Raw genomic sequence first — 26,362 nt, forward strand, 5'->3', positions numbered from 1 at the left:
CAAAAGGATTTGAGGTACAACTTCCAGCAAATATTTGCATGTGATCAAATACATTATCTCTTTATTTCATTCTAGATCCATAATCAAGACCACCTGTATTAGATTTCAGGAAATCTTTATTGCACTGCCTTTTCCTGGGAGTGGTGCCCAAGGTGCTGAGCCCTGAGCAGAAGCCTGAGTGAAGTAGTGTTCTCAAATTACCATAGCCCTGTTCTGTTTCTCCCCGTATTTGTAAAAGCACAATATCTATCTTCCTTTTACCTGCTAGAGCCTGCTAAATGGGAAAATGTGTCAAACATGGGGGAGAGTGTTGCTGTTTCTATTGTTACAGATTTACAATTTCATAACAAGATACTAATGCAAACTCGGAGGAATTAAACCTCTGCTTTTGCAGAGAGAAGTGCCTGAGTAGCTCCAGCCCTTCAGAGGTTTAGAGCAAAGAAAGCAAGAAGCATTTTGAAGCTAGGGCTCAGATAGTGCCAGGTATTGCAGCTCAGTGCTTCAAGATTTAGCTCTGTGCTTGCAACTGGATTAAGGTGGGATGTTTGCAAGTCTCTGAATATAGATGAACATTGTGCTTCACATTGGAAGGATATCTAAAAATGGCAGCAAATTATTAGTGTATATATGGGGCAACAGGGCTGGAATTGGTTAACAATATGCAAAAGACTCTACATCCTCAGTGTTTTGAAATGAAGGGGTTTTCCTGTGACATAATTGTGTATATCAAAGCTCTAAAAGCTAAGTAATTAAGAGTTTGAATGACAGGCTTACAAGTCCAATGCAAAGCACCCCCTGCAAAGTGATAATGTAAGCCAGAGGGTGGAAGAGTACAGTGTGTGTTTATATGTGACAAAAATTCCCTGTTGGTTCAAGAATAGGTGCTTTGTTTTTCATTAGATACAATATTGGATATGTGTCATCTTTAATCCATTTCTGTCAAGCTCGGTTGTCAGAAAGAGTGAAATTTCTTTCAAAAAACACATAGCTGCTAATCCCTAAAAGCACAGTGCAACCACATTCTGGTCCTTCCAGATCTCTAATCAATGTCTCCTTTTGCAAAGATGCCCTAGAACCTTGGAAATGGCCTCATTATATTAATAGAAAAAATGAACAGTATCCTTTTTTCCCTATTCTAACCTTGAGGGGAGGGACACCTTTTAAAATATTTGTTTCTTTTGTAACTTTGTGTCACAGTTTCATCAATCAACTGAAAGCTAATCAACTTTTCAGTATGAATTAGAATTTTAAAAATTATTGATGTGGTGGTCTGTTTTCTTTGGAGCCTGTCTTTAAAAGAGTCCCCATATGGTGAAACCTGCAATTTTGAAACAAAAGCCTTTTCCCATTGAGTATGACCAGGTACTCAGAATACTGAAAGGAATCAGTCATAGAGCTGTATTACTTTTTCACTTTTTCATAATATTATGTGTTAGGAAAAAAATGGCTAACAATCAGATTTCTTTGACAAAAGATGTGAAGTTTGCTTTTTTAAATATGAATTCATTAGTATTATTGAATAGCCTTATCATATTTCTTTTAACTATAAATGATTTCCTCCTACTTGGTTCCTGAGTTTTCAAAGGCTTCAGAAGTTACATAAAAGCAGGTACACGACAGAAGACTGGGCATTGTGGAGGTGTTAATACGTGGCAGATTTTTTTTTTTAACCTAAGCATACGTATTTCAGGACCCATTATCTTTTCTTTTGATTACACGGTTTTAGATTGACTATTATGTTCCAAGGAAATTCAACACAGATTATTTCAGTCACACAGTCACCAAGACTGGACAACTGTTCGTCCAGTTGGACACGACAATTAAAAAAAATGTGTTCTCAAATGTCCTCTCAGGGAAGAACTGGGTGAAAGGCAGTCTCTCCTGTGCTACACAAATGAATAACCAACCACCAGGACCATGATAAAGGCATGGAACAGCTCAGCTCTTGGAGCTGATACCTGCAGAAAGAGTTTTGAATCAGAGTCACGGGTGGCTGAAGGATGTGCAGAGGTCATTAACATAAACATTCTTCTGTGAAGCTAAACGTGTGTGATGTGAAAATCACCTTTAATTGTAGCTCTACAGCAGCCTCTGTGCACTCACCTATGATAAAACAGACCTTTCATAAAAAAATATTGTTCATACAGGTACTAATCTGTGTTCAGTGACAGCACAACTCTTCATCTACATTTATTTATTGAACATTGGGATAGGCATAGAGTATGTTTCTCTAAAAGCTTCCATGAATGTTAATGACAAGGAATATCACTTGTAGACAGCACTTGTGCCTAGGAAAATATAGAAAAGGAAAGCCAATAAAGCATCATGTGAAAAATATTAGCTTGCTGAAAAGCTTTTTATGGTTTGAATTAATTTTTAGTTCAGCAACACTTGTTAAACCTATAAATAGATAAATAGTCTCTTGCCTTCCTATAGCTTTTTTCCTCTTACAGTGTGCTCCAGAAGTCTTGACATTCAGTGATTTTTATTTTATTATATTTAGTTAACACTGCAGGCTCTCTTTCAGAGAACTGCTTTGATAACAGGCTGTTTTATCTCAGTTCCTAGTGTGATAAAAGCCAATTTGGAGTCACTTACTTTATACAAAACAATGCAAAGTACAAGATATTTTGATGATAATAGCAACTTTAAAAAAAGATGACCATCTGCCTTTATTCACTTCTGCTTTCAGTGTCCTTTTGAGCTCCACTTTCCCTATGGAAAGATGAAATCACAGGGATCATTTTCCTGTCAGCTGCAAAGACGTGGTAACCATCTCATAAGACAAACATATGGCTGGGTCTTAAGGGCTTTTTCAAACCAGGAATCCAAATATAGGCTGCCAAGTTGTGTTCAGAAGCATCTGCCACGTCAGTTCCCCATCACAACGCCTCCCTGCACCACCAGAAAGCCTGAGCTGGTGCCTGCTCTTTTCCAGGTTGGCATTTTATGGCAAGAGCCAGCCCCAAAAATGTAGAGCTGTGTATCTGAAGGCTTTACTTTAACCTCGTTAATCTGCATGTTTTAGGAATAATTTGGGACAGATGAGACTCATCCATGCGGAGAGTTCCAGCAAAATCCCAGTTGTAAGCTGCAGGGTGAGCATGGAAAGACCTGGAAGTTGAGTAATCTCTCCATGTGGAATGGGGTTTATTTTGAGATACACGTCAGTCCCAGTGGCAATGCCATTCATACAGCTCTTATTGGGCAGGCCAGGAAGGATCTATGCATACTCCATCTGATTTGGTTTACTTTTCCTGACCAAACTCTTGTCTAGTCCCTGTATCTTGCTTTATTTGTGGTCTCTTGGTTCTGATGGCTTCCCTCCTGGGGAGGGTTAAGCAGGAATTTTCCCATACATGGGTCTATAGCATCTCCTCATGGCTAACCAGAAAATGTTTCCAATTTCAACCACTTGATTTTCCTGCTGTCCCATGCTCCTGCCTCCTCCCTTTTGTGAGGAATGTTGTAATTTGCCTCTGTGAGCTGTTATGGCTCTCATTGGAGGTTGATTCCCTTTGACCTTGAAACATGGTGGGATTCTGGTAGTGGGGTGGCCTTGCCCATGCCTTCCTTCTGCTGGTGGCTCTGGGAAGTGAGGTCTGCACTTAGGGGAAAACACAGATGAAGGAATTTGCAGCTGACCACTTACTTCCCTATCAGCCCCTCATAGGGGAAAGACCTGGATACGTAGAGCTTAATAAGCATTTTTCTGCAGGTAACCAGCACAATTATGAGAAACTTTCTCATTAAAATTTTTGTGTGAAGACAACTGTTTTGATTGAAAATGCGTATGGTGCTTGAGGGCTAAAATCACTGTTGGTGTTTTTATATAGTAATACTTTTTTTAACTGTATGGGTTTCTTTTCTTTGCTTAGATTTTTTGGTGGTCTATAAGCAAGGTCTCCGAAATATTTATCAAAACAAAGACTGGTGATTTTTATAAACTTTTTTGTTTTGAAGAACAATATGCTTCCCATTCCAGGAAGTTAACTTACATTTTCTAATTGCATGGAACTTGCCTTGAAAATCAGAGGAGGATATGTAGGAAGGTAAAGGTGCAGAAAGTTAGATTTATTGCTATTTGTGAGGCCATTTAACACTGTTCAGAGCAGTTTTAGCTCATCAACACCCCACTGGTGAAACTCAAAAATATCTATCATATTTATCTGAGACAGCCTTCTGCAATGTATCTTCATTTGTTCTTACCTAGTGTTTGCTCTCACCCTTTACTTTATTTTTTACCTTATTTTAAAACTTCAGTCATTTACTTCAGGAGCCAAAACTCTTTTCCCCCTTATCCCACATATTGAACAACCAACTAATAAACAGGGAGTTAATTCCAGAAGCATTTCTTCCACCTAAGCTAACTGTTAAATAGGAACTGTGTTCCAAGCAATTGGAATCCCACTGGAAACATGCCTTGAATGGACTTAAAGCTGCAGCCATTGTAATCAAAGGATTAATAGATAAGTAATTGATTTTAAAAAGTCACTCTCCTACATGGACTATTTTAAAACTTTAAGATTGCAAAAATAAGACATTTAATAATCACAAAGGGAAAAGAATTTCAGTAGCTGGATTAAAAAACAAAACAGACAACCGCCTTTATTCACACATCTAACATTGTGTAGAAATAAAGAGTTTTAAAAATATTGTGGTTAAGTATTTGATTAAAGAGTACAGAAAATAATTTTTCAAAAATAGATCTTTATTAGCAGTCTGGGTCAGAGAACTGGATATTCACTTTGATTAGGGTTTTCTGTTGAGAGGAATAAAAATTTTATTTCACAGTTAACTTGTAACTCCACAGTTACAAGTTAAAAAAATACGGAAAGTGATGTATTTGCATTAAAAAGATGAAACTGAGTTACAGTGGCTAATAGGATAAGTGTTGCAAGTTAGACATTAGAAGAGGGATGTGAACCCAATTTACCAGGCAAATTAACTTTGTTAGAACACTTAAGCTGGAGCAAAGATAACAGCACCTTTAGGAGACAAACTGCCTGCCATGCTGGTGTACTCCAGTATTTCTCTAATGATTATAAAATTCTTTAGACAAGATTTTTTTCACTGGCCTAAGGGCACCAAAAGTTATTGATAAATGTGCAACAGAAATAGAATGAAAGCTGGACTCAATGCCCTAACTCTTCATATCCTAATACCTGCTGAAACAGCTCTGATTCTTTTGCTTTGACTTACTAAAATTGTGCTCCTGCATGACACAGGTGCCACTGATTTGCAAAGACAGCTACTCAGTATTTCCAGGGCTTGAATAACAATAATCCCTTAAAAAATAATGTCCTGGAAAGCAAAGTAGCAGATAGAGCCTGGCCAAGCTGAAGTGGAGCTGAAGCCTGTCAGCAGTGTCCACCTGAGGCAGTTCAGATATGGGCTGAAATGCATTTGGCATCTCTTTCCTGTTTGATAATGAGCTGTACCCTGTTTCACCTTGTGCCCAAGGATTTCACACTGCTTCATGCAAGGTGAATGGTGTCTGGATGCAGTCACTGAACAAGGGGATCTTAACACACTTGTTAGTGCAGAAGGTTTTCTGCTATTTCCAGACTGTTCCGTGTGAGAAAGGGAAGTGAGCCTCAATGATGTACCCAAGGTTATGCCTTAAATTAGTTACAAGATGGGAAGCGGTCACAAACAGTCCCCTTGTGGGATTGTGGGGTTGATCTGCCTACCTAAAAAAGAAAGAAAGGCAGTCCTCTTTGCAGTGAGCAATTTAAGCCAATTTGTATTAAACAATTTGCTATGAGATTTGATTTAAAAAAAAAAGAAAAACTTAGTGAAGCTAGACTAAACAGTGTTCACAGCATAGTAGTCATCCTTTGATGTGATGCTTTAGAGGAGCTGAGGCAGAATGTGCTTTTTCTGTGCAGTTTAATAAAAATAAGGCTGTGAAACATCTTATGATGAAAAAATCCAACACTCTTCTCAACATCTAACACTGAACCTTAAAATTACCATACCTGAATGTGGCAGACAAGTTGTGCTCATTAATTTTAGCAGCATCTGTGCCCATTTACACCAGCTAAATATCTAGCATTCAATATAAGCAATTTTCTTGTCCCTTTTCAATTAGCTCCATTACAGAAAATCTAATTAAATCATATCTTTTAGCAGGAACCAAGAATTCAAGAGCTAAATTTTTGCATTTAATTAAAACCTCTTCACCTTGAACTGTTAATTTCCTGAAAAAGATATCCAATAGTTTTTCCTCTGATCCACTTAGCTCCTGTATGAAATGGCTCATTTACTCTGAGGTGGCTCTTGAAGAGTGCACTTGGGCTCCAGCTCTGGTGACAATCTCAGAAGATGATGGGAATCATAGCTGCTTTTCTCCGCACTTCTGGATAAAATCTCTTCAGATACAGCTTGTGTTTCTTCTGGGCCCACAGAGACATCTGAATGACCATCAGGAAAGCAAAGATGCCAACTAGCAGGGAAAAAGATTTAAAGAAAAAGATCACGTGTGTTCTTTCAGTGCCTGTTTCTGGAAATGCAGTAGGGTTTATGGAAATATTTGCAGTCTTTTCTGTGGTCAGACACAACACAGCAGTTCCTCTCAGCCTGGCAGTTGCCGATATCCCATAGCCCAAGGCTCAGCCTCCACCTCAGAATTCACACAGATGACCTTCACATTTGTTAGACACACCCTGTACCACCTCTGACTTCACCATAAATCCATATATCACAAGGCTTCCTTGGCCAGGTGCTGTCTCAACCCATGGCCTCTCTTAACCATGTTTCCAGTTTGCTTCTGAACTACAACACTTCTTTGTTTCTACCTCTGGCTGCCAACCATGACAGGGAGCTGTGCTCCAACTCCCTGCTGTATAGAGGGAGAGCTCGGTCCTAAAGCAAGTAGGCAATAGCTGCCTGATCCAGCAAATAGGCACCAAATAGGGGATAATTTTACTGCATTTGCATTTTGCAAATTCATTATCCTTTGATTAATGTGGATGTGGTTAATCAGGAACATCCATTTGGTATCCAGTCAAGCTACATCTGGGACAATTACAGCAAAGATGAGTGTGCTGCATATGTTTCTGCTCCTGCCACTGTAGGGACAGCCCTACATTGTCCCCAGACTTTCAGATAATTTTCATACCAAAGCCTAAAACACAAGAACATTTCATCTTTTTAAACAAAATTTTGATTTAATTTTTGCATCATGCAGTTTAACCCACTTTTGAAATTTGTTTCTTTTCCATTTGTAAGCCATGTGGTGCTACTTCTTACAACTAGTTTTTATAGGTTTCTGTTTTGAAATGGAAAAATAATTTTAAAAGTTAATGTTTTGGAGACCTCAGTCCCAGGGACCATATTTTTGTGAGTGTTTAGGTCTTCTAAGGATGCAGCAGAGTACTGAGCAAGAGTCACAAATTCCACTAAGCCGGCTGCTCTTACGAGCATCATATGGCAAATTTGATGGCAAAATTTCATATACTATAAACTTTTTTGGCAAATCTTAGATTTCTAGAATTCTCTTCCACAAACACTTTAAATGCTGCCTTCTTTCTGTTTCAAACTTACCTGGCAGAGTTTGTGTCATCACTGTGAAACTAATCCAAGACCCAGCCTGTTGCAAAGAAAAAGGCACTGTTAGTTCTATATTTTATGTAAAGCAAAATGACAAGTTTTCAAAAGCTCCCCATGGAAAAAGAGTGTGGTACTTGTACTGGTAATGGGAGAGGAAAAATAGTAAGAAATTAACCCCCCAGTGTGATGGGTGGGGAGGAGAGATGGGTGGTAAATCTTTAGATCATGGGGGAGACTGTAGTGGAAGGAAATATAGACAGAAGTCCGTGTGATAGTGATGTGAGGGAAGAAGAGGGTCTGGTGGAGAAACATTTGTGGGAGCCAGGAGACTGTGACATAAGAAGCATGAGGATAGATGTGCAGAGGAAAATGTGTGGAGGTGTTGCAGATTTTCTGCAGACAAAGGCTGAAGCAGTAACCACCTACCCCTTGCACATAAGCAGAAGAAAGTCATGTACCTCATATGTATAGTTGGGACAGGATACCAGCAGGAAGAGCCACGTAAAGGGATTGTAGGTTGGACTTGGAAAACAGGTTCTATTTTCTTGTGAAAGGGAAAAAAAAAAAGAGTGGGGGAAATCAGAACCAGTTTCAGTACAGGGAGAGGGGAACTGAGCTTTATCACAGCCTGACTATGTAACAGCAATCCCCTGGGCCAATGCTCTCAGGGTACCTGTTAGAAAAGTTTCAGTGAAATCTTTTGAGCTCTATTTATCCCACTAAGAAAGAGCTTAAATCAATTTTTTGGCTCTTGCTGCTTTTAAGCTGAATTGAGCCCCTTGCAAGAAATAACATAAGTGGTTTCCTAACCACAGTGCATGAAAACATTCCAGAATAGAAACTGACTTCTGTGTGTGAAGTTGATCATACTGTGGTGTTTTCTTTAATAGGGTGTTCTAGTGGGGAAATTACACTATTAGTGTCTGAAAACATATTTCACTTTCCGGTATATATTGTATAACCTTTATTCTCATTACATAAAAATGCAGAAACCCCAACCTGTTAAGAGCATATATATACACTGTGTAAGTATTCATGAGTCTGTCTCTGTGTATTTGAATATATGCATGTACATCTTTGCCTGAGATGAATGTGTCTAGAAACTCTGCAATATAGTTTAGAAGTTTTTGAGACTTATTTAAAATTAAATGCATTGATGTCAGTCAGCAGCATGTTTTAAAGAACTTCAGCACTTAGATCCATATTTAAATTGCAGTTGTGTCTAATTAAGATAAATTTGCTATAAGTTTTAAACAGCAGTGTTGCTAATGTTTCCTTGTCACAAGATTTTGAAGGTGTTAGGCCAATGGCATGGTTACTACTTCATCTTTCTTTATTCAGTGGATATAGGTACATAAATTACTGTACAGCAGCAGAAGATGGATAGGTTAAGGAACAGGAAACAAAGACAGACCTGAATTGGTTTGGTGAGCTAAAGCTACATTGATAAAGTGATTTCCAGCTTCACACATCTGCAAGACATTAAAAACATATTTTCAGTTATATGCCTAAAAGGCTGTGGCGACTGTGTGCAGTGCATAACCAGAACCCTCCCCATTACAACTCAGTCTCTGTATCCAGGAAATATGTATTCCAAAAAACAGCCTGAGATCTCTGTCACACACACAAGTGTCCAGTGAACACTGCGGGTTCAGCCTGGGGTGAAAGGCCCTGGCACATCTCCACAGAGCTCTGTGCAGCCTGGCCTTCAGGGGGGCTCCCATGCTCAGCATGTGCAACGTGTTTGGCCCTGGGGAGATCAGGGAGATTCCCTGGCTCTAAGGAATTCATCAAGATGCTCTTCTTGATTTTTTTTCTGGATTTAATCCAAGCTGCAAAGAAGTAGGTGAAAAGCTGACCTCTGGTTTTGTAAAGATGTCAGTAGTTAATATCCCTACACCTCTTCCTACACACACTTTCGAAGGTGTTCAGCAGAACAGGAAGTAAAAAGGGTGATTAAAAAAACAGTATTCTCTAAAAGGCAGACTGGTTTAATGGACAGTAGTCAGGGATTGATAAAGGAAGGGAGCCAGTACTGTTCCTGGTTCTGGAACTCTCTGGTTATGCCATTTCCAGCCATAACCAACTTCTCAAAGCTGGTCTCTAACATGTAGGTATTTCAAACCTTTGGTAGAGGTACCATTTCTCTCCATTTGGTAATACAGCCTGTAGCACGGGCTGATTTCAGATTTGCTTCAGGCTTTCAGTACTTCATCAGCTACGACTGCTGAAGAATGAAAATCAATATTTGCCCATATTTAAAATGGGAACTGGTAGGAAAATCAGTTTAAATTCCTGAAGAAGATAACCTGTCATCACAACTATGTAATTTTATAGTTTTCATTTTCCCCCTACTCTGTGAAGAAAACCAAAATGGTGTCTACAGTTCAAGCTCAGGCTGAATTGAACTTTTTTATTAATTTCTGGGTTTGCAGACTGAATTGGCCTCTCAAATTGAAAAAATGCAATGTTAAAAATTTACATTTTCTTATATAATTTATCATTCTATATTTTGCAAGGGTCAAAAATGTTTAAGAAATTAAAATAAAAAGGAAAATGTTTAAAACCTAGAGATGTTAACAGTGTGAAGTCACAAAATTAATGCAAAAAAGGAAGAGCTTCAACTGTCATTTTAAGTCAATTCTGAAAGTCGTCCATAACAAATTTTTGTTAAAGCTGATTGAAAGAAATATGTCATTTCATTTTATATTGAAATGTGCTATTACCTGAAAGAACATTGTAGATAGAAGAATTGATGAAGAATTTTTCCCTTTTTGGCAGAGATTTTTGTGGGGTTTGTTTGGAAGATTTAAATCAGGTTTATACATATATAGATCTGTTATAAGCTGTTGTTCTGCAAGGGTAGGTAGTTCAAGTCCTGCTGTCCTTTTAAATTATTTTAATTCCAACTAACTGACAATCCTCTACTATAAATACCAGATGTAAAACACTAAATAGCCAGAAAATGAAATTCCATTATAAAATACCATATCAGAAGCTATAACTCTAAGCATAGCAATGGACGTAATTTTAATTTACATACTTCCAATTATGAGCTGGGAATGTGATTTGTTTTTTCTGATTGCTATTATTTTAAAGAAATAGATTTTATGGTTAGAAGTGGTTTTGTAAAATACTATAGCTAATGAGATGTCTATAGTACTGTAGAGCAAGAGATAGTCACACACTATAATTAACCCCTACTACTTCTAAGTAAAACAAGCTAAAGGCATTTCTGCAGGGATTTTTATTGGCTTACCTTTGACTCTGCAGCTGCATTCTGCTGTGATTAACTCTTATGTCTCTCTTTAGACATGTGACTGTTAATGTTCTACATTGATAACCACTGCTAAATTTAAGCTGGTCCTCAGTTTATCATATATAAAATATGGGGCAGCAGGAAAGAACAAAGAAAAAGCTGAAGCTATTTACAATTATAAAATATTGAAGCCTACACACTGTTTCCCCTCTTTATATTCCAAGTATACCCTATGAGAAAAACATCTCTGCAAAGCTTAATTTCTCTAAACATGAGAATCTTGCAGGAAGACCTGCAGAATCTCTTCATATTACTCAGTACTCTTGTTTACAGCAGCTGCAGATGTATACACTTAAATCACGATATGTAATAACGACAAGACTTAAAAGAGGGTAAAAAAAGAAAGAAATCTTCCAAATATTTTATTCATATGTTTTAGAAACCTATGAAAACAGCTCAAATTATTTTATTTCGTATGTTGATATTTTAAATTCTTTGTCTGGGAATCTGCCAACACAAGATCTCAAAAGGAACAGGTCTTGAGTTTCCATGGGGAGGGAGTTCTCAAAAGAGCTGTAAGAATTCAGAGCCTAGACCAGGTGCTGATGCAGATCTTAAGGCGATTGACATATTTTATAGCAAACACCACCAACAAGACTCATCTCTTTTCTTGATGGCAGCAGTTTCCTTGTAGGGCACATTCCACTGATGCAGGGAAGGATGTTACAAAGGAAAAGGAGGCTTTCTTTAAGCAGAGACTTTGATGAGGACTAGTTTTGCTGGCAGCACTGAATATTCAGGCAAGCAGCTTGCTTGGATTCAAGCACCCCCTGAGCCTGGGAAGGGTGCACACAGCAAGGTTCTGGGTGTACTCCTGGCTGCCAGTGCCACAGCCTTCTAAATCTGCAGTACTGGGCTGTTGCTTTTGGCTCTAGAGCATCATGGAGTGTGTGAACTTCACAGAGGTATTTTTCTTGTCTTTGCTCTACCTTATTAGAACAAGAAAAACTGAGAACTGCATGGGCAGACTCAGAGACAAGTACTGCCAAAACTGTGACCTTCAAGTGTCCCGTTTGACAAAAGCATTTAAATATTGCTAACGAGTTTTTGGATGTTTTTCTGAATAGTGTTTGCCTGAAGGAGCTTAGACATATTATTGTCCCATCACCCTGTCATGTTTCTGGAAACTGATCTGTATCTGATTTTCAAAGAGGATGCTTTGGCTCTGCCTCAGCAGTTCCAGAGGACAGAGAGGATATACATTTCCATGATAACTTCTTACCAAGCCTCTGTCTCACTATAAAGTTATGTTCAAACAGCAGCTTGGGTAGTCTCAGCCATCCTTCATCAGCTACTCTTTCCCTTGGCTTATCCCAATCTGGAAGTGTTTATTTATATTGTTTTTAATAGCTGTCGATGTAAGTTATTCAGAGTACACTGAACTATTGCAAAGTCTGCTTGGTACATAATTCTTCAGTGTTTTAAAAATGACAAGGTTCAGTCTGTCTGAATATTAGTGTTCTAACACAATTTCCAATAGTAATAATGCTGATGATGTTCTCACATCTCTCAAATACAGTACTGCAGTTTAAACTCTGTATACCTGAATATTAGTAGGACACTTCCTGACTGAGAAGCCTTAATAGATTAGTGCTAAATCCAGTCAAAGTACACAAAGCTGTGGACATGGACTTATATATATGTATACACACAAATGCACAGAAGCATTACTGCATTTTGCTAAATTGTGACTTGATCCTATTCCATAATCATAAATAAAACTTCATTTTTGTACATACCAGAAAAGCAAGAGCAGCATAAGAAACTTGTTTGTGGCCAAATGCTGGAAAACAGAATGAAATTATAAATTGCATTTTACGGTATGCACATGGTTTGCTATGGATGAAATTAATCTAGTGCTGAGGAGTAGAAATGCTTCTTTCCTGACAGGCTCTGCAGAAATTGGATATTATCACACACAATATGAAGACAATACAACCAGTAACAGCACTCTAGAAATGCCAGTTTTACACCACTGATTTCAAGGCAGTTTTCACCCAACTTTTTTTAGTATTTGCCAGCTTGATATATCCAACTGTTTTGTCAAAGCAGCTGGTGGTGGTGAATACCTTGAAAAGGCAAGAAGTGGAGTGAAGGTCAGTGTCAAAATCAGGCTGAGAATTGCAGCCTTATCCATCGACCCTTCTACTTCCATGAGCAGAAAACTCAATGTATAACCTACTGATTACATTCTTTTTACTTTACTAGTGAGGCAATAGTGAGGCTTTACTACACAGCCACTACCTGCTTCACAGTCATGCAAGAAATACATTTAATACTTGTAAATTTTACCTACCGTCTGGCTGCCCCCTCCTTTTTCTGCTGGTCCCCAAACCAGTGCAGGGCTCTACCATGTTCATGTCCAAAGCTTTACAGTTCCCAAGCAAAACTTGCTCATAGCTGGGGGACACAAACCATGTGTACATACCTCACTTGCCTTGGCTATGTCTCATCAAGTTTTACTTTTGAGAGCTCCTTTTTCCTGGCTGGCACAGGACCCCTCTGTGGTGCCAATGGCATTTTAAGGCAGTGGCAAGCAATTAGAAATATTTCTTCTGGATGCTTCCTCTTTTGTGTCTTGAACAAAGAGTTCCCCTATAAAGAAGCTGCACTTATTGATTTGATAGCCCAGGCTGCTAAAAACTGTGTCTAGGGAGGTCTCTGCATTGTTTGCAGCATTGTTGTTAAAGCCACACCAAATCCAACTGTCATTCAATGAATCACACAATTTTGAAATAGAGCTTTTGTGCTAGTTTGAAAGAAAAGCAAGTGTCATCTAGGAGAATTTTTTTTTTAAATGTAGCAATTTAACTAAGTGTAAATAAAGATAGTAAAGCAAATGCTTTTTCCCTGAAGTTCATATATAAATCTGAGATACGGAGAAAAACAAAGACTAAGGTACAGCAAGTAAAGTAGCAGAAAATAAAACCTCTGCCAATTATTCTCAAAAGAAACAAAAGCGTAGAGGGCAAACATTAAAAAAAATCATGAAGAAACAGCAGTGCAACAATAAAATATGATGAGAGGGAATGAAACAATTTATGAAATCCAAAAATTAAAAAAAAAAATCTTCGTGTTACCAGCAGTATGTGATGGATTTTTACTGGTTTCTCAGGGGAAAAAAAAAAAAACAAAAACAAAAAAAAAAAAAACAAACAAACAAACAAAAAAAAAAACAACAAAACCACTAATTTTCATGAAAAGGATGTATCTTTAGCAAATAAATATCTCCTCCAAGAAAATACAACCAACTCTATTTCTCTTTTCCCTTCTTTAACACAAATATTGTGAAGATGAGCAAACTATATTGATCTTTGTGTTTTCTCTGCTTGTCCAAAATGTCCTGTTTGTAAACTGGACAGCAACTGACCATTGCTGAACAGGCACAAAGAGTCAGTCATATGATTTCATGAGAGACCCATTTCTTGATTTTGGAGAACTTCAGGTTACACGGCAAAGAGTTTTTCAAAGGGAGTTTGTCAGTTTTGTGTCCTACCCATACCTACATGGCGGCGTGTACCGGGGGTGGTTGATGTAGTATGCGATCCAGGATGTGAATCCCCAGTAAAAGGCACAGCCCTGGAACAGACAGATCATTTTTTTGAAAGAGCAATAAGGAAGTGAAAACTGTAATTTTCAAAGTATAAATTCTGCCAAGTGCAAAACCTGGGTGACCACTGAAAGGCTTTGCAGTTGCTTGTGAGTCTTAGAATACATATCTTTCTAAGTTGCTGTGAAGTCAGTAAAAAAATTTGGGACACAGTGTAGATTTTTTTTTGTGTGTGTGTGTTGAATGTGTTTTGTTCCTGTTGTAGGAATTGGCATTCATCTTCTCCTTTTACTGCAGAAGATTACATTTCTATGAGCAGTGCTATTAAAAGACTAGGGCTGGTTAACACAGCTGAGCTGTTACTGTACCTGAAATTCAGCATTTCCAAGCAAGATAGAGCAAGACACACAGAACACTGAACCAGACAAAACAAGAAAGAGTAAAAGTGAAGCCCTATATCGTAGCCATGTGTTAATCTCCTTCACCAAAATCCTAAATGTTTAAAGGGACGGTCTTTACATCACACTGAATGGGATGGAGGGGTGATACAAAGTGGCCAAGATAGTGTGTAAAATAAAATAAAAGAAGGCCTGTGAGTAATGACACATTGTTGAAATTCAGGAGGCTTTGGAAGAGAGAAGGTCTGGCCAGCTCAGTATCTTCCTGCCTGGGGCCTCCATCTATAGAAAGAGAATGGTTTTTTCCTACTTGTAATTTGATTTTCACTCTCTAGCACAAGGCTGCTTCTTGCTCTGTATTTATACTGCACCAAGGAAGCAGTGTATGATTTCTGTCAACATTGCTAGATGTTGCAGCAGCAGCTATCACCATAAAATAGTATTCAGTCTGAAAAATATCCTGGACTTGACAATCAGCCCCTTGGGTGAATGAGTCGAGGTGGACATTTACATGCAGGAGCAAAAATGGACATTGATTTCAATTTATGTCCTTGGGGACATGGTCCTGAAATCCGTCCTGTTATCTGTATTTTCACTAAACATAATTCCTGGAGCTACAAAATAAATTAATTTTTATTTCCCTATCTTCTTCCAAGGACTTCTTTGGTATGAGGATATTCTCTCTTACACAAGATGATAAAAATATTGTCACCTTTATCATATTTTTCAGAGGAGTGTGCCCTTCCGAAAACTTGTGAACAAATAATGTCTCCAGAAGATGTCTGATGTAGTGTAAACAGTGACAGAAGCAGGCTAAGCTGCAAGAGGAAAAAAAAAGGAAATTAAGGTAAGTGAAAGATTGTTTTTATTACTTCACCGTTAATGTCATGAAAGGAATAAGAACTAATATTCCAAAACTGCAGTCACATTAAAATTGTGGGATTTAAGATACTGTCTTAATTGAAGCATCTGGAACAAAAGATTGATGGAATCATTTTCAGTGTTAGACAAAGTTGCTTGCATTTTGCAGGGAAGCAACTTATTTTTACTAGCCTTGAAATAAAAAGAGCTCCTCGAGCTGTGAATGTGATACATAGTCCTGACAAGGCATTTAGACAGGACAGCCAGGCGTCTGACGCGCCTTTCCAAAAGATGTCTCCCACATTTTAAGGCCACCTTAATGCTCCTGTAGGATGTGTCTGACATTTAAAAACATTCTGAATATCTTCTGAATGGTTTCCTTGTCCTTTGCCAACTCAAGTAGCTGCATGGAGGTAGTTTGTGTTTCATTTCCTTGTGGACGCAAAATGAGATTTTGTTGCAAGTTAATCCATTCTGATGGCTTTTTCGTTGCCTGTTATAAAGAAATGAGGCAATTGTGGTAGAAATTATTATATTGATTCTCTTTTGAGGAAGATTATGAAACAATAACAGGCATTGCTGATTTGCTTCCGAGAATGAGCTGCAGCTCCCAGTGATTGAGTTTCAGAAACAAATGTCAGGAGTGATTCCTGATGGCATTTTATCTTGGTTACATTTACTGTACTACCATAGCCCCTCTTGCTGCAAACCAATTATAAGACATAAATGAAAAGCGTTTTTCAGCATGTGAATTCTCAAATAATTTTATTATGCATTGTGTATGGTAGCTAAAGTCAAAGATTAAACAATTTCAAAGTAATTAAACCAGAGAGAGTTGAGCTAAGAGAATTTCGAACAATTAACGACTTATCCAAAGCCTGGAGCAAATTTCCAGCTTTGCTGGAAATTTTAAAATTAATTTGGCTTAGGATGGGGACCTCAGATGAACCTGTTAAGGAGTGGTCACTGGCAGGATTCTGCACAACCCTTGCCCACATAAAAGAAGGCAAAGGCATTGCAGGTTCTTCTGTGCTGCCAAAAACTCTCTCCTTTTAAGTGTATGCACAAGAGAAGGAAGACAAGTATCTTGCAGCTCTGGATTTGAATTCAATTATTCTGTGTTCTCATTCCCAGCTCCACTAACTCCCTTAATGTCTCTCCAAGTGCCTGTTCCTCCATCTGTAAATGGCATTATTACACTCACTGTATTTCTCTGCTGTGTACCAGTTCCCCTGATTCTGCAATCACAGTGTGGAAAAAATGTGGGGGAAAGTTGTTCAGTATTTGAGCCTCCTAGGTGCCTGTGTACCCTCCTATAAATGGTCCAGTTTATGCAGATGACAGGCTTTCCTTGATCACTTGCCACCCTTCTGCCAGGCACTAATCACCCAGAATGGGGACAACTCCACTGAAGGAAAGCTCCTTTAAGTGTGAAAGTTCCCAGACTGCCTGGTGCATTCTACCACCGTTCTGTGGAGATGCTTCTGTCGAGTTTCTTGACCTAGTTCATGACATGCACACCTATTGAATTTCCTCCTTCCTGTGCCTAGGTGAGAGCTGGTGTGGGGGTAGGTAACTTCCATGCTGGATGCTGATGCTGCTCATCTCAAGTGCAGGAATGTGCTTTAAGGCAACTGGGAGTGGGGCACCTGAAGTCTTGTCTTCTCTGTCAAGCATGACTTTGGGTTCTATCCATTGTGATTATTATTTCACTTTCTGATTTGATGTCAAAGTATTTAGGGAAAACACTGCATCTCCATGGTTACCAGGGCAGTGACCATTACTGGGATCCCATTTTTTGTCAAGCTTACAAGTGGTGCTAAAATGACGCACAGGTATTGGTAATAACTGAATCTGACACCAGGCAGGCAACCTCACACCCCCTGTAACTTCCTGAGCTCTGGAAATGCAGTCTCCATCCCCTTGGTTTCTCATGATCCGGGAAGATAATTCCCACAAGTGTCACTTACTGAACCACTGGGTGGCGGAAGTTCTTCCTGCTTTCCACTTGATCATAAATAGTCGAGAGGCGAATGTAGAAGAGCAGATATATGAGAAGAGGCCCGGTGTATTCTGTTAGAAAAAACTAGAAATGAAAAATAAAATAGCTGTGGCAGAGTAGAAAATTATATCAGGAAAGTTGCGAGAAAAAGAATACCCCTATCCACAACCCCTATTCATCCTTCAAATGACTTTTGGCTTCATTTTCAGAACTTAAATGACACATAAGGGATTCTTCTACAGTCTCTTTAGCAAAGGAGTAAAATCCATCTAGGAAATGAGAGACAGGTTTCTGTGCAGAACATTAACCCAGTCAGGAATGCTTCATGGAAGGTGGTCAAAAGCAGAGTTATCTTCTCTTTATATTTTTGGCTGTGCCATCAGGTGCCTATTTGGCATCTAAATAACACTGAAAAACAAGGCCAAGAAACTGAAGGCAGCTTGCTTTCTGCCAGTGCTTTTTGCAATTAAGTGGTACATCAGTTAAAAGTAAACCAGGCATGACAGAAACAAACACAGCTTTGAATCCTGGTAGCTTGCAGAGTCATCTGGAAGGGAGGCTATCATTGCTGAAATTTGATGGAGGATGGAAGAGCAGGACCAGCCTGCATGGTGCTTTGAGCTCTTTTTTGGTTACTGTGTGGTTCTCCTCCCTGTGCAGGCACCAGCAGAAATAGCCTGTGGTGGGCAGACTGGACAACTTACCCTACTGTGACAAAAACAAAGAAGAAATCATTTCATCTCACCATTGTCACCCCTGCTAGGCACAGAGAGCTGAGAGAAGGGGCAGGGAGAGAAGGCAGAGTCATGGAGATGACATGAGCCACCCTCAGTTTTGAGGTATGACTTTGGTTGGGTACAGTCTCTATTGCTTTTTGTTGGGGAACATTCTTAAGCCACACACAGATGGAGGAAATAAAATGACATTAGAGTGATGAGAGATCTGGATTTGATCACCTGTCACTGACCACTGGACTGAATCCCAGAATAAAATGGAAGTAGTGTAGTCCTACACATTTACAAGGACTGGCAAATCGTATCTCAAGTGCCTATCATTGCTTCAGGGAGAAAGATTTATAGCTGTTGGGTTATTTGGCTTTGTGGTGTTTATTGGCACTGCTATAGAATTGTAATGAATAAACACCTGTGGTTTAAGGAAGCAACACTGACTTTAGACCACCTTTTATAGAACTAGTATTTAGCCCCCCAGGGCTGTTCTTCTAATCACTCTTTGTAAGAACATTGAAAGAGAAAGGTTTTCCTGCAGGAATATCTGGCAATTAGGTTCCCTTTTCCTATGTTACAGGGGGAAACCTTTTGAAATGTAATTCATTCATAAGAGGACAGTCTCCAAAAGTAAGAACAGACTTAAGTGTTCTCTACCAGGGGAACATCAAATTCCCTTTTGTTCCAAGTGACATCATGACTCCTGTGCTCCATTTAGACTCTGCATGATCCCAAAAGCAGGTGTGTGTTTGTGTGTGTGTAAAAATATTCAATCCAGGAGTCCAAGAGCACTCATTGTGGAATACCTCACAGCCAAGGGCATATTAGAATTTTCTCCTGATAGCAGTTGTATGGGTCTGTTCCAAAATGTGAGCCCACTGTGTTTGGCACTCTGCAAATGCTGTAAGGGATGGCCTCTGCTATTTAAGCCTAACACACTAAATCTGGACTATGGTGTGTAGAGGACAGAGGGGCAGGTAGTGTGGTCTGAGCAGGTCAGGGGAAGAGCCTGGAATGAGCTGCTTTGTTCAGTGTAGATTTTTCTCTCTGCCATGAGCTGCACCACAAAGTACATCCATAGCTGCCAGCTTTCAACATCTGTTTGGCACAAGCACATTACAAAGCTGCCAGGAAGAGTTTGGCAGGACTTAGCACCAAGTTGTGTTTACTTGTCATTGCACCAAGTGCTCCCCCCTCATGCCCTGACTGATTTCAGATGTTGAAAGAAGGAGAGTTTCGAGATTTAGTAAAAAAATCCAGTCTCTTTTTAAAAGCCAATGTGCCAGACACAAAAGAACTGAATCCTTGTGATGAGGTTTGATGTAGGAAGGGGGAATGCATGGGTGCAACTCAGAGCAGCAGTTGAGAGCACTCACAGCAGCTCTTGAGCTGGGGTTTGTGGAGGGGAGCAGCATCAGGATGCTCAGGGTGGGGACAGGGTTCAGTCTTGTGTGCGTGTCAGTCACATCACCCACGTGGAGGCAGGCGGTGCAGGTCAGCCATGAGATTTGCAATCACACTGGGCACTGTCTGGAGACAGGACTGTGTTTGCCTTTGTCATAACTGAGTCACATTGGCACATAGTTAAATCAGTAGCTTTGTGTTTTAGAGGATGAAGCTCTATTTTCTGCAGTAGTTTTTGCTGTAGTTTACTTTAATTTAGATAACTTTCAGACTCTTTCCTTCTGTTGCATCTCCCATGCTGTGATCACTGCTCTCATTCTCTGGCCTACTGATTTTAAATTTGTCATAAATGAAAAACGAGTTTCAGAAAGGCAGGCAGAGAAACTGCTAAAAATTCCCATGAATTCAAGCAGGTGAACAGGAAAGCAGCCTTAAATTAACACAACATTACAATTATTGGTTCTACCCACTGGCAATAAAGGACAAGCACCATTCTTTTAATATTGATTCTCAATGATTATGTGCAATTAAGCCTAACTAGTATCTTCACACTCATCCTATAGCTGACTAATTGCTGGGCTTGGGGAGTTACTTCTTGTGTCAAGGATCAGTTCAACCCATCATCTTTATAGGTGCTCAAAATAGTAATCCCTGTTGACACATTCTGCAAAAATACTAATCACATTTTTAAACAAAGGCCTGAAAGTAATAACATTGTAGCTTGTTGTTTCTGAAAAAAAGGAAATATAATTTAATTTTTAAGTGATCATTTAAAACACAGAGCACATTTACCCTGTGTAAATGTAAAAAGAAAAAAGAAAAACAAACAAACAAAACCACCAAACCCCAATATTTAGAAGAAAATTATTTTTTCTTTACCATCTTGTGGTCCTGCCTAGATTATTTTGATGTATTGGGTGCAACCAAATATGGTGATCAATAATAAGCACAAATACATTTTCCTGGAGGAGCAGTATTTCTCTATAACAATGAGCATATCTCAATAGGATTTAACTGTTGAGCTCATCATTAACTACCTGAAGAAAGAAAACAGGAGATTGCCTTTTTCTTTCCACATCTGTACACTCTTCTTCATTTCTTGCACAGTGTCCAGTTCTCTTCCTTCCTTCTCTCCTCTCCAGTGTCTGACATTATATACTCTGTAGACCTCTTATTCTCAGTAACATAGAGAAAGTGCTCTTAAATGAAAGTATTCTGGAATCAAAACTCTCCTTAACATGGTCAGCATACAGGGTGCTAAAATCACGCTTCTTTAACTACCTGAGTCATTAGTCCTCAGAGATCTGATTCAGTAACACCTAAACTGGAAATATCTACTACATAAACATCAAAACTGAGATCCAAAACCAGTCAAAAGAGAGCTAAGTAGAAGTTTCCATTATCCAAGAGATGGTGGAACAAAAGATAAAACCATACAGGAGAGCTAATCTGCAAATCAGCAAAGCATCTCATCTTTCATAAACCAAATTGTACCTGCTTTTCTTATCTCTTATTCAGCTCATTGTGCCAGGAACACCTTGCTGAACAGAGTAACAGCCAGGAATTCAAATCCCAGACCTTGTGAGGTATATTTAAGGAGGTATGAATGCTGCAGAGGTGAAAGGAGTTCTTTAAAGTTATTGGAAGGATTTTCTGGATGTTAGGGCTGACATAGTGACTGACACTGTCCCAACAGGTCTGCCAAAGAGAGAGGAAAGGATTTTGATGTGAGTTAAAGTACCATGTGTACTGGCTGTGAAAAGGCAGAACAGGACAAAAGGAAGTTGTAAACACAGGCAGTGGAGGGAATCTGAAAAAAGTCCAACCAAATTTTTATAAATGAACAGCCCACATATTAGTATCTTCACATGAGGGCATAGCTAATTCCTCTCTGCAGTGTTTATGACCTGCCCTTTCTGTAACATCACACAACACGCCCTATCTTGTAGCCTTTTGGCATAGTCTCACATTATCTCATTTATGACAAGCAGCAGAGCTGAGGAGAGGCCATACAACCTCTTTCACACTGATCCCTTTCCTGCAACTCTTTCCATGCCATGTAGGGCCAGTTTCCCAGTCACCAGTGCTGCTTGTGATGCTTTCTCTTCCCCTGCCCACGGGATGTCAGGATGGAAGCAGAGGGCATGGGATAAGGGTGATGCCTGCAGCCAGGAAAGTGACTTTGGGTTGCTGTCTGTAGTCCTCAGCCCAGCAAGAGATGCAAAACAGCTCAATCATGTCCTGGGTAACTCTGATGGAGAAGCAGCTGCAGTATATAAATTATCTAATGGACACGGCTTAGTTTCTCTGATAAATGTGACACAAAGGCAGTAACTGCAGGTCTGAGCCAAGGTCTGCCTGGCACAGTACATACTGCACAAAGAGGAGGATCTCCTGCAATCAGACAGACAGACAGACCAACAGACCATTGCTGTGTGTGAGTGTACAGAGCACAGCTGGGATTTCAGAGAAACCCAAGAGAAACAGGCAGTTAAATCCTCCCAAGTCCCCAGATCACTCTAAACTTAGCATATAACTGCCTTAGACTCCTTTTACAATCCCAGCCCTAAGTACTCTTGAGCTAATGATCATTAAGAAACATTAATTTCTAGTTTAATTTCTACTTCATACACTTTGTTACCTCATTAAAGGCCATATAGTTACCTGGGGATGATAATGGCATAATTTTAGCACTTCCCCTGAATCTTCACCTTTGTAAAAGTTTTGTATTTTCATGTTTGCAAAAATCCACAACAGCAACAATTTTGCATCAGGTAATACAGTTCTTAAGGGCTGCTTGAATATTCAATTACTTTTTGTTCCAGTTCTCATAAAACTGGCTAATCCATTCCACAAAACCTAAATTGTGCATGCAGAGGCACCTGAAACTTCCCTCGTCTGGCCGATTTTGTAGGGACCCAGTGTCTATGAGTATTTCAGGCTGCTGCTCAGTATTTACTGCAAATACCAGAGATAGGGATGGATTTGCTGTAGGATTTTGTAGGCAAATTGCAGCTGACTCTGTCCAGTTTCAGGAGCTGGGGGGTGAACAGCGATGGAGGCTGTTTGTCCCTGAGTCAGGCCAGTGAAATAAGGGAGGTGAAATCCCAACTTTCTCCTGTCTCTTCTCCTAAGACTGACCTGGGGCATCAGACCACTTCTTCCATGGTCAACATTCTTCCCTGAGACTATAAGTCATTTCAGGTTTCTCACTCAAAATGGAAAATTATTGAAAATTAACAAATGTTATTCTTATGCACACACAAACATCTATGTTGTATATGTTTGTACAAATACACATTCAGTGAAGAATCCAAGTTCTGTTTGTAACCAAACACCAATGTGAGTTCAGATTTGCTGCCAAATCTTTCCAGGTCTTTGACAGCCTTTTGAAATCTGCCTTATAATGTGCATCATTTTAAAATGTGTATTTGTCATCTGCTATCTAGATAGGAAAACAAAATAATGCTTTTTAAACACCTAGTTATTGTAAATAACCTTATCTGTGCTTTTTATCCAGAAGCCTCAAAGCACTTTGCAAAGTGGAAAATACTGTTACTTTCTTACCAATGTTTTGGAAGCTGAAATACAGAGAAATTCAGTGACTTGTCAAGGGCAGTGACTTGGGTGAAGGGACACCTGGTCCTCTCAAACACTGGTTCAGTCTCTGTTTCACTGTGCTGAACACTGGTTCACCCTGTGGTTCACTCTTTTCTGTGCTCTCCTCACACCCTGGATGGGGTCAGGCAAAATTCCCCATACAAAATAATTGTGCCAGGCTTATGCATTCTAGAGGGACTAACACTGCTCAAATTTGCATAGATTGACAAAATGTCAACCTCCTTAGTTACTCTGAATACAAATAGGAAAATGTCCACATTTACCAGCTCTGTGCATCATGCAGCTCTTTGTTCCTTAAGTAGCAGGAAGGCTTTAAGCATAAAGTTATGTATAACTGGAAGAAACATATTGTTCTATTTATGTTTACTGAATTCCCTCCACCTTCTTTTTCCTCTCAAAGCGGTAATAACTCAAGGGCATTCCTAGGCATAGGTCTTTCAGTCTTTGCTGTGCTTAAGAGTAACTAGAACCCTCAGAATTAATTTTTCTAATAGCTCCCTAATTCCCTTTGGCAACTGAAAAATTGACACTCTGGCATGGCTCATTGTGAGCTAGTGGCATTTGTTGCTGAGACCAGAGAAATTATTGCAACACTGTTTGCATCATTAGAAGCAGCATGTGAGGAATCCAAATCAGCCAGCTGGGCAGTTTCAGAGATCTGCTCTTCTCTTATCAGTTCACTTCATGCTGCCACTGGGCAGTAACAAAGAGCCAGAAGTACATGTGGCCCAAGGAAAGGCACAAACAATATAAAACCATGGCAAGAAATCAGGCAAAGGCAAGCTGTTCTCTCCTGATAACCCTGGAGGCTGAAAAATATTAGACTTAATTAAATGAAAAATAAGAGCAGTCTTGTGTGTGTAGTTTGCCTTTGTGAGAGGTCACAGTGTTTTTAAAAGTTCTCAGCTTTTGACCGGGATCAGCTCAAGACTTGGCCAACTGTACCAAGGTGGAGCAACACTTAATGTGTGTTCAAGCAGAAACCTCTGCCAAGTACAAATTGTTAGCTGTAAAACAGAGGTGCTTTGCATCACAAATAATTGTAGCTGGAAAACGTGCTGTCAAGGAAATAGTGACTTCTTTTTTTTCCTGGAGATCATCTTCTATACCAAATTATCTATTGATCCAAGAGGCTTAGCAATGAAAACCTGTTTGACAATTTCTCTGTCTTTGGTAGCTACTCTTAGGGCACCCACAGATCCATGCAGAATCAAACTTTTTGTTTCTTTGGCACTTCTGCAAAGTTTTTCAGGTAACCACAATTTCCTGAATGTGTTATTCAATTTGTATGGTCCTAGTCCCACGACTAATTCTGTCTGAATTGGCCACAAAATATGGAAACCCTGATATGTATCTGCTGAGAACCATATTCAGTGATATTCTCCTCTGCATCAAACAGATTCTCATCTCTCTCTCTTACCTGGACCTCAAATTCCTTCCTAAGCTGTGATAATATGAGTTTCCTTACATTTGTCATCTTTACAATGTCTCACTAGTTTGCTGGGATTCCCAGTTCTCACACTTCTTCAGACTCCTGAGATCCTCTCTTTTTCCTTCTGTTGTAATTCTGTCTGTACTTTTACACCCCATTGAGAGGTTATAAACTTTTACTGAAGACTCTTCTTCTTCTTCTTCTTCTTCTTCTTCTTCTTCTTCTTCTTCTTCTTCTTCTTCTTCTGTTCCCAAATCAGGGAAAATATCTTAAGTTGTTGCCCAAGGGGAGTCCAAGCCTAACCTCAGTGTAGAGAAAGTGGAGAAAATGAGTCTGCAGAAGTTTGGCTGTTTTTTATTCCAAACCCATCAATATGCAAATTGCTTCCTATCACAATCATCCCACAGACTTCTTGGGACTGTTCCACATTTACAGGACCAGTGGATTGAGCTGTGCCAGACAGTCAGAGCAAACTGCTGCTCCCCTGTTCACCAACAGGACTAAAAACTTTGATGCAAGATGAGAGAACCACACTGACCAAAACGCTGCTTTCCCCTTGAGAGAACAACAGCACCTCCTCCCACTGCCTCCACCTGCTGTGCACAACCACAGAGCTTCATGCACAGATCCCTTCAGATCCCTTTTTCCTGGCTCCTTGTTCATTTCCCACAATGTCTAACTTGGTGATAAATTTGCTTGCCAGCCAGGAGAGAACAGATCTATTAGTGAAAAATGTGGATTTTTCAGACTTCAAAGATGCTCCTGGGTTTAAAGACGTATTAGTCTCTACATTTCTAAATTGAGCAGAATCTTTTTCATTGGAAAATTTGAAGTGGAACAGTTCTGCTGCCAGCTTTACTATTTTAAGATCCTCAGGAGTCAAAGTATTTAAGCAATCCCTAATTTTAAATCATGGTAGCAAAAAATATTTACTGAAGTACTGTGTTTCAGGGTTATTCTTCTGAAATTCATAGGCTTGGTCATAATTTTTTTTTCCAGTTCTATGCTGTTTTCTCAGTTCTATTTGGATCCTTTTGGTAGCTGGCCCAGGTAGCAACAGGACAACAGAAGCTGATAAATCAGAAATTGCAATCTTTGCTCAAATAAGGAAAGCTTTACCAGCAGTGTAAATCTGAAGCAGAAGAATGGAATTTTTTTTTTCTGTTTTTTTTTTCTTTTCACTACAGCAGCAGTGTGTATTCCTAGCAGTTAAACACCAGCAATGTTTCAAAAAGTCACCATGCCACATTGCAATTATGTAAAAAGAGGTGTCTGTCAAAGATGCTTAGGCCCAAAATTGCATAGAGATTAGAAATAAAAGCCATCACTCCAGTGGTGGGAATTTCAAACAACCCTGGGGGTAAAATCTTTACAGGGCCATATAGAACAAATCTATAAACTGAGCTCCCATTAGTATCTCTGCAGCATCAGTCAGCAAACCTCAACTATGCCCTCCAGGCAGGGTAAAGAAATTGGTAAGCCTTGTGCAGAAGTAA

The 26,362-nt window shown here is 39.3% G+C and overlaps 1 protein-coding gene and 1 long non-coding RNA gene across 10 annotated transcripts in view; one reads left to right on the forward strand and one right to left on the reverse strand.

Moving 5' to 3' along the window:
• The window catches only part of LOC135298838 (uncharacterized), a 195,045-nt gene that overhangs the window by 131,119 nt on the left and 37,564 nt on the right, over positions 1-26,362 (forward strand). For 6 of the 9 annotated variants that reach the window (XR_010360904.1, XR_010360907.1, XR_010360909.1 and 3 more), the window contains 2 exons: positions 15,552-15,668; positions 18,345-18,523. This is a non-coding gene — a long non-coding RNA (uncharacterized LOC135298838). Of the gene's footprint in view, positions 1-15,551; positions 15,669-18,344; positions 18,524-18,989; positions 19,401-26,362 lie in introns of those variants that run through there. The other 3 variants (XR_010360911.1, XR_010360910.1, XR_010360905.1) reach the window with 2 other exon arrangements.
• TECRL (trans-2,3-enoyl-CoA reductase like) overlaps positions 4,733-26,362 on the reverse strand; it is a 73,275-nt gene continuing 51,645 nt past the window's right edge. The window contains exons 5-12 of the mRNA XM_064416897.1: positions 17,653-17,768; positions 15,534-15,639; positions 14,380-14,452; positions 12,613-12,656; positions 8,969-9,026; positions 8,013-8,098; positions 7,549-7,594; positions 4,733-6,448 (exon numbers count right to left, since the gene is read on the reverse strand). Coding sequence (XP_064272967.1) covers positions 6,321-6,448; positions 7,549-7,594; positions 8,013-8,098; positions 8,969-9,026; positions 12,613-12,656; positions 14,380-14,452; positions 15,534-15,639; positions 17,653-17,768 — 657 coding nt within the window. The 3' untranslated portion in view covers positions 4,733-6,320. The remainder of the gene's footprint in view (positions 6,449-7,548; positions 7,595-8,012; positions 8,099-8,968; positions 9,027-12,612; positions 12,657-14,379; positions 14,453-15,533; positions 15,640-17,652; positions 17,769-26,362) is intronic.

This window comes from Passer domesticus, chromosome 4 (assembly GCF_036417665.1).
Source record: "Passer domesticus isolate bPasDom1 chromosome 4, bPasDom1.hap1, whole genome shotgun sequence".
In the NCBI taxonomy this organism is placed as follows: domain Eukaryota; kingdom Metazoa; phylum Chordata; class Aves; order Passeriformes; family Passeridae; genus Passer; species Passer domesticus.